This window comes from Sphaerodactylus townsendi, linkage group LG03, assembly GCF_021028975.2.
Source record: "Sphaerodactylus townsendi isolate TG3544 linkage group LG03, MPM_Stown_v2.3, whole genome shotgun sequence".
Taxonomy (NCBI): domain Eukaryota; kingdom Metazoa; phylum Chordata; class Lepidosauria; order Squamata; family Sphaerodactylidae; genus Sphaerodactylus; species Sphaerodactylus townsendi.
Window position 1 is genome coordinate 56,480,597 of NC_059427.1, and position 12,656 is coordinate 56,493,252.

Here is a 12,656-nt window from a genome sequence, read left to right on the forward strand (position 1 = left end):
CAGTCCCAACGGCAGCTTTCTGATTTTTTAAGGGTGATTGACATACTATTATGTCAAGACACCAATCAAAAAGAGAGAACCCTTAAAAATCCCCGCACTGCTTCCTGTCCACATGACAGCCAGCCTTGCCTTGCTGTTATCTTTACCAAAATGTTGGAACCAAGCAGATTTGGCCAAGATGGCAGAAAACCAAGGTTCCTGGAAGCACTGTGATTCTATGGGAAAGCAGGAGGAAAAGCCATTCCGATTGGCATCAAAGATAGGGAAATCACCCAGGTAAACAACTAAAAATAATATAAGCTGCATCAATGAAATAATTCTAACAGTTAAACAGATCTTAGAAAGCAATGAGATTTCAGTCAGCTCACACATTACAGCAGTACATGAATAAATTTCATCATTTTGGGGATACAGAAAGAGGGATCATTTCAGAAAAGTAGCATGGGGGGGGGAGGAAAACACACACAAAAATCTGCTGACTCAAAAGCTGACTGGAAGGACAACTGCAGAGGCTCTAAGCAGGTCCTGCTACCTGCTTTTGCTGCAAAGCAGTGATAATGTGAAGCATTGTAATTAACAGAGGGAAAGAATGGTGTATTGGAATAAGAACGCCACTGAACAGATGTGATAGCAGTAAGGTCTGTCTCAGGAGGACCCAGGTAACTAATCTGTCTGATATATGTTCTTTCATTAAATGGAGAACAAAGCAATTTGCTAATCAGTATCAATGTAAAACTTGTATCTTAAAACCAATGTGATAATATGTGAGTATGCATGGGAGACTTTGCACCTTTTACTGCGTGGAAGCTGATTTTGCAGTACAGCACTCAGGGCATTCAAAACAAAGATGCATAGCATGATCACCTTTGTGGCTTTTAGACTGAACAGATATTAAATGTCATATATAATGTGCTGTCCCACTGGGATGTGATTGATGTGGTAAGTCATTTTAAAATATTTCAGATCACTAAAAGTCAGGCTATTTGTGGAAATGGATACCACTGTATGCCAGGTTTTATGAAAAGCTGGGATTGTTTACCTAACTGCAGAGGTTATCTAGCTATGTTATCATAAAATGCATGTGAACTTGTAGGTAGATACAAATAACTGCATTGCGATGTAGGTTTATGTTTTCCATGCTGTGGAAAGAAATTTGTAAACATTGCATGGTACTGGTTTGTGTTCAGTTATTTCCCCCATGGTTTGATTAGTATTGGTTTTAATGCTGTCACTTGTTCACACATTGGTCCACATGTAAATCTCAATTTTAACATATACATGAGTTACTGGTACAAGACTGGAAAGTTATTAGTTAAAATGACCTACCATTTGTAGCTAATTCTATTGTATAAAAGGATAGCTGTGGTGGCGACAACTCACTTCCAGCCAATCACCATACACACACAGGTTGGGGGGAAGGTTTTACCCAGAACACATAAATAACAACACGAACAAAACAGTGGAATATGGCTGCTACTCACTCACTTGCAGACTCACCTTTATCCCCCACTGCTGAATAACTACAGTCACTGTATTGTCTGCAGCAGCTTGAGGAGGAGCAGGGGCAGGTTGCTCCCATAGGAGGGTTATGACTGTTGGTGGCTGCAACTGCACTGTTAACTATTGCATGCTGATGCAGGCATCTGGGAAGAAGAGCAGGCATCCAGGAACAGTAGGAAAAGATGGAGGGAGCTGGCGACACAGGGTCAAGAGTGGGAGGACAGGCAGGAAGGGTCACTCTCTCCTTGGTGGGCGACATTAACTCTTGCATGCCAATGTAGGCATCCAGGAGGAGGAGGAGGAGGAGGGAGCTGGTGATGTGGGGCCAAGTGAGGAGGAAAGGCAGGAGGGGCTGGCCCCCTTGGTGGGCACCATTCACCCACCATTTTCTAGAGCCCATTGTATTTGTTCATACAACAGACTTTACTGCTACTTATCCTATTTGCCTGGCATCTACTTAAAGTATGATATTAGCATATGTTACTATAAAGTAAAGGTAAAGTTTTCCCTTCAGTCGTATTCGACCCTGGGGTACCACTGCGAGCAGTGATTTTATAGGCAAACCTCTTTGTGGGGTAGTTTGCCATTGCTTTCCCCGATGTTACTATAGGCTGTCATTAATAACAACCATTCATGTTGCACCATTTGAAGTGCAAATCATTTTTCAGTCTTTGATGTTGTTTATATCTTAATGTAATTTCCACACTGTCAGCTGTTAAAACTCAGTCATTAAGGTGATGGTTGTTGAATTTGTATGTCAAACTACATGGCTAACTTAAATCAATCCAAAAGTATAAAGGTAAAGAATAGAGACATTACTAGGCCTACTGGTGGCCATTCCACTCCACCCCAATATAAAGTAATCCGTAGAAACGAACATGTCCAGCTCTTGCTAGCCTAAGAGCCCAATTGATTGTGATGGATTCTGGCTTCACTGGAGAAGTACAAAGTTGTCTTCAGCTTGAGAACCAACTGGTTCTACAGGAGTTGAAGGTGGCATGATAGATGCATTTCCCATGGTTGTACTCGTTCCTTTTGTCCAAATACCATCACTGATCAAACAGATAGGTTTATGAAACTACAGAATCTAGAAAGCACTGGAAATAGAGATCATAGGAATGATGATTGTAGATGGACAATAATGCTCCTCTCTCACCTTCAAGACTGTTATTACTTAGAAAATACTTAGCATCCAGATCCAGCACTGTGTTTATTGTAGGATGTTTTCATTTTATATTACAAATTGGAGTTTCCAATAAAGTAATTACCTTTATGCAAATAAATTAGATTAAGCGGGTCAGGATTTCCCCTGTCCAGCCAAATGTGACACCAGAAAGCCAAAATTCCCACATGTGCTACGTCCTGATTGAATTCAGGACTGTAGCATTGGAAGACCAGGATTTCAGCACTATTTTTGAGCCGAAATAGCCTCAACATAACTATTTTTTGCCCTGCTGGTCCCAGACTAAATTGGCCTTTGGTGGAATTAGCAACTTTAGTACCCCAACATCAAGTTTGGCTGTGCAAATATCAGAAATGGGTCAGAGGAACCCCAATCCATCAAGCCAGACATAGTGACTAATTTGGACCTAGGTAACAAGAAACTTTCCAAATGTGTTTGCCTGGCAAGTTAAAAGTAATGTGCTTCATTTCTTGGAAATCCTAAGTGTAGTTCACCTACATTCCCAGATGCAGGTTCGATATGTGCTGGGCCAAAGGAATGAACCTGGAACTTGTATGCTTTCCATTACACTGAAAAGAATTTGTAGTCTGAACCAAGGTGTATTCATACAGACATTACTGCATCCTTCTTATTTGGCAGACAGCTTGTGCGAGCTGAGTTTATATGCTTACATTTGCACATCCTAATTCACACTACAAGTCCTGTGGAGGCAGGTGTTTGAGCTCAATGCTGGCTCATGTGCCAGCTTGATCACAGCAAGGGAATCATGAAAAAAATGACAATAACAAGAAGGACTGCAAGTCTGTGTCCATCTTGGAGAGTTATATTGAGGCCAAAAGCAAAGGCTGTAGGGTCTGGAAGTTAGGATCTTATGATAGGTTTTGATGGACTTGAATAGGTTTAAGTCTGTCTAGGATTGTAGTACAAGAGCATCAGTGTCTGAGATTTCAGTTCTTTTGACCTTTAAATAGGTGCTGATTATGTTGACTATGCTGTATCGCATTCACCCCTTTTCTACCAGTAAATGAACTAGATTTTATAAGAATACTAGCGGACCCGGCCACGCGTTGCTGAGGCAATGTTCCTCCTCAGGGCAATGTTCCTCCTCAGGGCATATTTTTCCATACCGGAAAGCTGCCTTCCTTGGGCTGTTCCCTTCCTTGGGCTGGAGAGAGATACAGTGCTTGGGACATCCCAGGGCATGGAAGAGCAGCTGCGTTTGGAGGGCTGGCGGCGAGAGAGGAGAGAGAGAAGATGCACAGGGATGGGGAAGAGACACCCCAGCCTCTTTCTTGGGAGAGAGAGGATATGGCAAGAGGTGGATGTGGCCAGAAGGATGTCTCTCTCTCTCTCTCTCTCTCTCTGTGTGCATCCTGTGTCTCTCCCAGGGACGTGCCGCTGACAGGCTCCTCCTCTGGTGCCCCAAGGAGGAGGCTGTGGGCGGCACGTCCCTGGGAAAGACAGAGGAGTGGCAGAGAGCGAGAGATTGGGAAGTACCATCCGTGCCTGAGAGAGAGAGAGGACGCGCCGAGACAGCTGGATGCGGCCAGGAGGAGGCTGTGGGCGGGGTGTCCCTGTCTCTCGGTGCGCTCTGTCTGTCCAAGGGATGCACCACCCACAGCCTCCTCCTCCCGTGTACATTCCTGGGAGAGAGAGAATGAGCAGAGAGAGTTAGGGAAGTGCCACCCCAGCCTGTTCCTTGGGAGAGCGAGAGGATTTACCGAGATAGGTGGATGCACCCTGGAGGAGGCTGTGGGCAGGGCGTCCCTCTATCTCTACGCATCGTCTGTGTCTCCCAGGGAGACGCTGGGCACAGCTTCCTCCTCCTGTGCACATCCCTGGGAGAAAGAGAGGATGTGCAGTTCTCCTTGGTGCACTGGGCCTGCGCGTCCCTGTCTCAGCATGCCTGGCAGGCATGTGGATGAGGAGGTGGGGGAAGGGGAAGGGTGGTGGCAGGGCATGGGCAAGTTTGCCTGGCGGGTGGTGGAGGCATTCGAAGGTGAGTGCTGGGCATGCGCAGTGGCTTTTTGGGGGGAAATTGCGTTTTTCTTGGCAGAGGAGCGGTCCCAGAGCGAGGGAAGGTGCTGCAAACATGGCTGGAGGCATGAGGGACGGCGGGTTCAAATTTGGAAGCATTCGGTCCAGCCGTTTGGGAGATGACATGTAACCCACAAACACACGGTTAGATCGATCTATATCGATCGATCGATCGATCTATCATCTATCATCTATCTATCTATCGATCGATCGATATAGATATATAGATATAGATATATAGATATAGATATGATATATAGAGACATATATATATATATATATATATATATAGATAGAGAGAGAGAGAGAGAGAGAGAGAGAGAGAGAGAGAGAGAGAGAGAGAGAGAGAGAGAGAGAGAGAGAGAGAGAGAGAGAGAGAGAGAGAGAGATTACTAGCAGGCCCGGCCACATGTTGCTGTGGCAATTATACTTCTCATCACAGTCCGCAACCCACACAGATGTCCATGCAGGTCCAATGATCCGCAGCATAGCCTTTTGGGGTGGTCAAATGGAATCCCTCTTTCCCTTTTCAATGCACATCGTTATATGGTGCTGTCTTGTTTTTTTTAGTATAAGGCAGGGGTAGGGAACCTTTAACACTCAAAGAGCCATTTGGACCCGTTTTCCATGGGAAAAGAAAACACTTGGAGCCGCAAATAATTTTTGACATTTAAAAAATAAAAGATAACAGCTGCTATATATTGGGTTTTTTTACGCTTTTACTCGGCCTCATTCTGAGAAGCTCATGGGACACGCGTCCGCCTCTGCTGCAGGCGCTGGCAAGGATGGGACCTCACCAGGCCACTGGGAAAGCCGCCCCACCCCGCTCCAAAAGGGCAGAAGGCGCAGAGGGGAAGCCTAGAGGCGTGGCCCAGCCAGCCCGCCGAGGCAGTTGGTCTGCACCAGGATGGAGGCCAGCAGCTTGGCCTCGGAGCCACAGTGCAAGGGCAGAAGAGCCGCATGCGGCTCTTGAGCCGCAGGTTCCCCTACCCCTGAACCTGGTATAAGGTAACCCTTTCCATTCCACAACGGAACTGTCCAGAGTGCAAATCCCGCTGTCCATGAGGGCTGGGCTTGACACGCACAGTCCACTTGGCTACCGGAGTCAAACTTGAGCAGAACTGGGGGGGGCTGAAGGGAGGGCTGTCCCAGTCAGGCCATGGCAGAGGCAGTGTGAGTGAAGCGCTCAGATCAGAGGCCAGCTCCCTGGGTTGCTTAAAGGGCCATGTGCAAAAGAAGCGAACAGTCGGTATTGTGTTAGTTTGCCCCTACCCCATGAATTTCTTAGAAGAAAAAAGGCAAACTCAGCTTTGTTTTAGTAAAAGAGAGGCACTGTGGCTTGAATAAAACCTGGGTGAGGAAGTAGATGGTAAGCCGGGGTGGTTGGATGTGAGGGGAGGGCAGGGAGTGAGGTGTGTGAGGAGGTTGAGCTGGATGTATATGAGAGTATGTGTGTTGTGTGGTAGTAGTGGGTGAGGCACAGAGAGTGAAAGTTACCTACGTGTGAGGGGGGGAACCCCACCTGATATCTCACACGGCAAAGTGTGTATGTGTTCCACTTCTCACTCGTATTACCTAACAGTATTACTTCCTATTTTTACTGTTTTCACTGCTCATCTCTGCCTATCTGCACGAACATTCTAAGCCCTCATACCAACCCCTCAGGCCACAGACAGACAGGCTGCACGAACATTCTAAGGGTGACAGTTAAACACAGCCAGCTTCATGGCCTGGTGTGCCAGGAAAAGACATTTTACCTGGCTCAGGTATGGACTTTCGGTGATTTGAAGGCCTGATTACCTGCCCGCAACAGGGAGGGACGTCATGTGAAAATTTGGAGGTGATCCGTCCAGCAGCTTCTGAGGGAGACCATCAGGGACAAACACACTGTTAGATTTTTATATATATATAGATAAGGTGTCAGAGTTCTTGTCTTGCAAGAAATCCGCCTAGGAAAACCTAGCAAATGTGTAGACTGCCTGGCACTCTTGTATACAATTTGTCAGCAAGTACCTTTATTAAAACCGCTAAAAAGAACTCCTCCATCGCAATAGAGTAGGCAACCTTTTTGAGTTTGTGGTACCTTTCAAATTCTGACACAGGGTGATGGGTGCAACCACAAAATGGGTACCACAGGAGACACAGCCGCACACATACATGCACTCAGAGGAAACCTAAGCACAGGGACAAGAGGTGTTATTATTAAAATACATGAGTAATAAGAAGTGAGAGAGAGAATACAACCATCATTGTTGTGGCAGCTGCCACTGAACCATTATTTTAATCTTCAAGCCAATTGGCTCTCCAGTGACCAATTGGAAATGCCCTACCTGACCCCACCACTTTCTAAAAACACTTAGTGAGAGCCAAGAAGGTGCTGGCATGAGCACCTGCAGTAGAAGTTGTGTAGGAAAACTTTCAAAGTAGATTTCCCCAGTTACAATAACACTGTTTTATGAAAAATACCAAGAAACTGTCTTTTGGATTCCATTTATGAAAGCTGCTAGTAAAAAGAGTCCCATGTATAATAAAATTATTACACATTTTTATTCTGAAGAACATTTTGCATTTCTTTTCATACAAAATGATGTAGGTTGAGAAATAATTTACAAACCCTTAAATTCTCTCCTGGCATTTGAAAGAAGAATGATTCAAGAAGAGGTCTGTAAGGTATCCATGGCAAATTGCCACTGTGTACAAAATGGTTATATATTAACATAGTTCATACGTACCACATTTTTTTAAAAAATGTGCTACCTGTTTTGTTAATACAGATAAACCCTGATAAGATTACTTGGCAGACCAAGTCAATTTATCCAGTGTTAATAAAATAGACTTTTGACCTTTATCATTCTGCAAAAAATTGTATTAGTCTCAATATCAGGATTTTACTGCATCGTGAACAATAGCTAAGCCCTCCTTTGATTGCATAAAAATGAATCCTTGAAACAGTACATGGAGAAACAGCAAAAACTGAGGCAACCAAACTCCTAACAAAATAGGAATCTTTTGGTACTGTAAATATTCCTCTCATAACATGTTCTACTTCAAGCTGAATAACTTGTTAATATTTTTCATCCACCTGCTAAACTATTTCTTCATTAGAAGTTGCTACCAAGTAGAATACTTTGTTATTTAATAGTTATATGATATATTTAAAAAATCTTGCTAGAAGTGGCCCGATTTTAAAATGATTTATTTTTCTTCAATTTACCAGTTATTGCAGGAGTTTTAGTATAAATGAAAGCACAGTTTGTTTTCAGTCAAAAAGATTACAGATAATTCTAAATCTCTTAACTTTCCAAATATAAGACTGCAAATAGTTATCTTCCTTGTCTTAATGTAAAGTGAGACTCCCAATGACTCAAAATATTTTATAAAATCTCTGTAGCATCAAGTTTTTTTTAACTTCAAAAGCATTTTACAATGAAGAAATAATTGGTGGCTGTATTTAAATATTTAATTCTATAACTCTATACAGTCCAAATAAAAATACTTCTATCTAGAATTCTGTGGAGAATTACAATAATTAGGCTCCATAAATATTGCTGCAGTTCAATTACGGTACAATAATTACAAAATATAGAACATCTCTTTACAAATACAAATGATTGTAGATTACAATTTATTTACAATATTCTCTGCTATATAATTTTTAACAAACTATCTTACCTAACTCTACTTTAACCTGGTTGCAAGTGCATTGGTTAAAATGCAATTATTCCAGTATATTTTGCCCTTAAAGTGATAGTCATAAAACAGACTATCGTTAATGATATTTTCCTATGTAAACTGGTGTTACATATGAGAGAAAAACCCTTGACAGCATCAGTCCATTATAACAATCCCTTGTACGTAGCATTTGACAACTGTATTAGACAAGTACTTTAAAAAAGAAAAAGAAAAAAGAGGCAAATTTGAAAACAATATCTGAGTGGATATGCTGAACAGTGAACATTTGATATGCTGTGTGATTGGAGGTAATGACACTGTTGATTGTCATCACCATCACCTTTTCCTACACACTTTTCATTTGTGCGAACCCTTTCCCTACAGAAAAAAAAACCATTTACACTTTGAAGAGCAGCAGCACAAAATTGAAAGACAGCAAATCTTCCAACTTTTATCTATTTTAAAAGCAGGCTGGTTCGGATCTCCTTGGATTTAGCGATCACTCTTCACTCACTGATGAGCTCAAAACTCTGTAGCAAAGGTCTTGGTGACCTGCCGCTCAGATTCTGCTTCACCATTCCAGAGACACTTGCTAATAAATAAAAGTATGACTTCCTTGTGATGTAGTAACATCACTCATATGAAGCTTGATTCCTTATTAATTCCAACTAGTGCCTAGCATCTTGGAACTAAGAGGCACTTTTGTTTATTTAAGATCACATCATTTCCCCCCCTTGATAAATACTATAAGGTTGTAATGCATATCATTTCATCAGCTAAGTCTTCTTCATATTTACCAGTATCAGGCTCTTCATCACTATAACCAGGACCAAAGTCCTGAAGTTCATAATCTTGTCTGTTTAAAATGGGGAACATGTCACCATTGGTCCCATTGCTAATGTTCCCGTTGAGAAGGTTACTTGCAGCACTTTCCATCTCATCAATAGTCATGTCGCAAGCATCTGCAATTTCATGCTTTGTAGCAGAAACAAACTTTGGGTCCTTGGCATACCGTCCTAATCCCTCTGAAATAAGTACCTGCAGAAAAGTTCATTTGACATTAGAAATCAAAACAAACAGAGATAAAGCTTCAAGACTTTGTTGTACAGGATGCAAAGTTTTCATGTACTCCAATTTTGTGCTTTTCAAGGGATGTTTGAAAGACTCATTCCTAGTTGAAACAATTTTTCTGAAACTATCAATCTAAATCCAAGATTACCTTGGGTTTGGGCTAATAGCAAAATTTCCACATTAATTCTCTTCCAGTCCACTTTTGTGTGTGTTTTCTGACCAAGACAGGTCATAAGGCTGAAGGCCTTATGTAGACCACAAACTGAACATGAGTCAGCAGTGTGATATGGCAGCCAAGAAAGCCAATGCAATTCTGGGATGCATCAATAAGAGTACAGTGTGTACATTGAGGGAAGTAATTGCACCACTCTACTCTGCATTGGTCAGACCTCACCTAGAGTACTGTGTCAGTTCTGAGCACCACAATTTAAGTAGGATATTGACAAGCTAGAATGTGTCCAGAGGAAGGAAACCAAAATGGTTAAAGGTCTGGAATCCATGCCCTATGATGAGAACTGGTGATGTTTGGAGAAGTGAAGGTTAAGAGTGGATATATTAGCTATGTTTAAATATTTGAAGGGATGTCTTGTTGAAGAGGGAGCAAGCTTGTTTTCTGCTGCTTCAGAGAGTAGGACACAGAGTAATGGATTCAAGGTGCAGAAAAAGAGATTCCACCTAAACATTAGGAAGAACTTTCTGACTGTCAGGGCCGTTTTGACAGTGGAATTCACTCCCTCGGAGAGTGGTAGAGTTTCCTTCTCTGGAGGTTTTTAAACAGAGGCTGGATATGTCGGGAGTGCTTTGGTTGCGCATTCCTGCATGACAGGGGGTTGGACTTGATGGCTCTTGTGGTCTCTTCCAATTCTATGATTCTAAGGCTATCTTTAATTGTAATCAAAATTACTCCATCTTATACTGCTTTGCAGAAATCCTCTATCGTCTTGGTGAAAGTGCTAAGCAATGGACTCAAATACGGTGCACAGGTAGTATCAGTAGTGTTAAGGCTCTGAACATTTAATTTTATGGCACTTAGTGATACTCTGACACAAACCGTTTTTCAAAATCTCTTGTTCCCTGTCTTGGGCACTTGAACTCTTATCTCAGTTTACTGAAGAAAAACTGGAAGGGTATAGTGAAAATATGTATGGATCAGGTTATGAATAACTGTAAGTATTTTGAGAAATCAGGTTATGAGTAACTGTGGTCATTATGTCATTCTATAACCAGATTAATCTCATAATACTTAGTATTCCAAATCATTATTACTTATGCTGTATCCTGCTCTTGCTCCAATACAATGAGGAGCTATCTACGTACAGAAATGGACTATTGTGTACAGCTCTCCAGTCAAAAGTGTACAGCTCTCCAGTCAGAATTCCTGGTCAGGGGAATCCAAGTTTCTGGATTTATGAAAGCACAGAACTGGGTATGGAGTGAAAGAATGTACACCTGTTGTTGCTCTTCCAAATCATTCATGCTTCATTACAGGTACTTAGTGTTGACAGAGCACACAGCATTATCAAACTGCAGTGCTGGTAATTTGTTTGGCAAAAGTAGAAGGGGCTTTCACAAGTATGGGGCATGGGTGGGAGTGGAAGGTACTCTAGCTCTCTCTCATGTCTTGTTTTTATTTTTAAAAATCGGAAGGCTTAAACCTGGTCACTGGTGGAGTTGGCACTAGAATTTATTGAGCCTTGCTATGTTGAGGGATTACACGCGTTTCCATACAAGAACTGTGCATTGATTCAAATCATGGTTGACTGGCTTTCAGAGCCTCACTAGCTTTGGATAAAGTAAGCTACCTCAGTCTCTAACTTCAGTTCTAATGGGGGGGAAATAATTGAAATACATTTTGCTCACTACCATATGTTATGTATCTATTTAGATAATGTACATACTGCATCCCCAGAGATCAGAGATGTAAAAAAAAAAGTCTTGTTTTCAAATGACATCTCAATGATTAGGCAAGATTAAGTATATGTAAACCCTGAGAATTCTCTGTGTTATTAAAACACAGCATTAAATCTCACACCTCAAAACAAAAACTCAGAGCACTCACCGCTTCCACCAAACTGTCTGCACTTCGCTGTTTGTCACTATGCTTATGCCTAAAGTCACTTGGTACAGTCAAATTAGCTGGTGTAAATGTCCGATAAGCAATATCAGGATCATCTGTGTACCAAGAACTCCTATGTAAAGAAGGCAGACTGCCATTCATGTGTTCTGTAGATTCTACTTGGTCCACTTGGATAAGAGGTGTATAATATGGAGTACGATCCCAGTTGGGTGGGGTAGCTGGTGGAGTGGCCCAGGAACGTGTTGAACGACTAGGAGAATGTCTATGAGCTTTAGTGGCATCCAGTCCTGCAACAGCCATGACCTGTGGAAGAGATGAAAACTTAATTGACATAAACAGATGGCTTCATGGAGACAACAGCCACCAGTTTCACAAGTAACGGTAATCAGTAATCGCATTTATCTGCCATCCCAATCCAAGCAAGATGTTTCTTCATGTAATCTAGGGTAATAACATATGTCAAATGCAAGAAAAAGCCCATTTAGATAAGTGTGACTTACTAGGGCCATTTTAGTAGCACCTGCCACTGAACATAGCTGGATGTAGACTTCTGGATAACTATTGCAGTATGCTCGCTGGCCAAAAGCCAGGATAGTAAAACACCATTCAGAAAATACATAGAAAGATATTTAAAAGTTCCAAAGCTGGTAATACTTAAAAATATCAAGGAATTTACTGAGCAAAGTATAAATTATACAAACAGTCAGGAGCAATATAAACAGTAGTGCTTAACTGGAAACTGCTGTGCAACCATGTTGAAATATCTTAAATGTAAGTATACAAGTTAATTGGTCATTAATGCTTAGTAATGTGAGGTGGTGAGTCAGAGGAGAGGTTATACAGGTTAACTCCTTGATATTTGTAAGTATTACCAGCTTCTGGAACTTTTTGATATATTTCTATGTATATTCTGAATAGTGTTTTACTTTGGTTTATTGTTTGTAAAAATTGACCTTCCTAAATTGAACCTGGTCCCGATATATATTGTTGGCTGATGAAGACTCTGCAAAACGTGTATGTAAGCCGTGGAACAAGTCCTGTTGATCCAATTGTTAATTGGATGGGAGTTTTGAATGGGAGACATCCCAAGTTGTTAATCTTATCACAGGACAGTTG

The 12,656-nt window shown here is 41.8% G+C and overlaps 1 protein-coding gene across 4 annotated transcripts in view; it reads right to left on the bottom strand.

Annotated features, from left to right (window-relative positions):
* Window positions 1-7,243: 7,243 nt before the first annotated feature.
* CACNA1D (calcium voltage-gated channel subunit alpha1 D) overlaps window positions 7,244-12,656 on the bottom strand; it is a 181,938-nt gene continuing 176,525 nt past the window's right edge. For all 4 annotated transcript variants that reach the window (XM_048491394.1, XM_048491393.1, XM_048491391.1 and 1 more), the window contains 2 exons: window positions 11,523-11,843; window positions 7,244-9,430 (listed from right to left, as the gene is read on the bottom strand). In XM_048491394.1, the coding sequence (XP_048347351.1) occupies window positions 9,137-9,430; window positions 11,523-11,843 (615 nt within the window). In that variant the 3' untranslated portion in view covers window positions 7,244-9,136. The remainder of the gene's footprint in view (window positions 9,431-11,522; window positions 11,844-12,656) is intronic.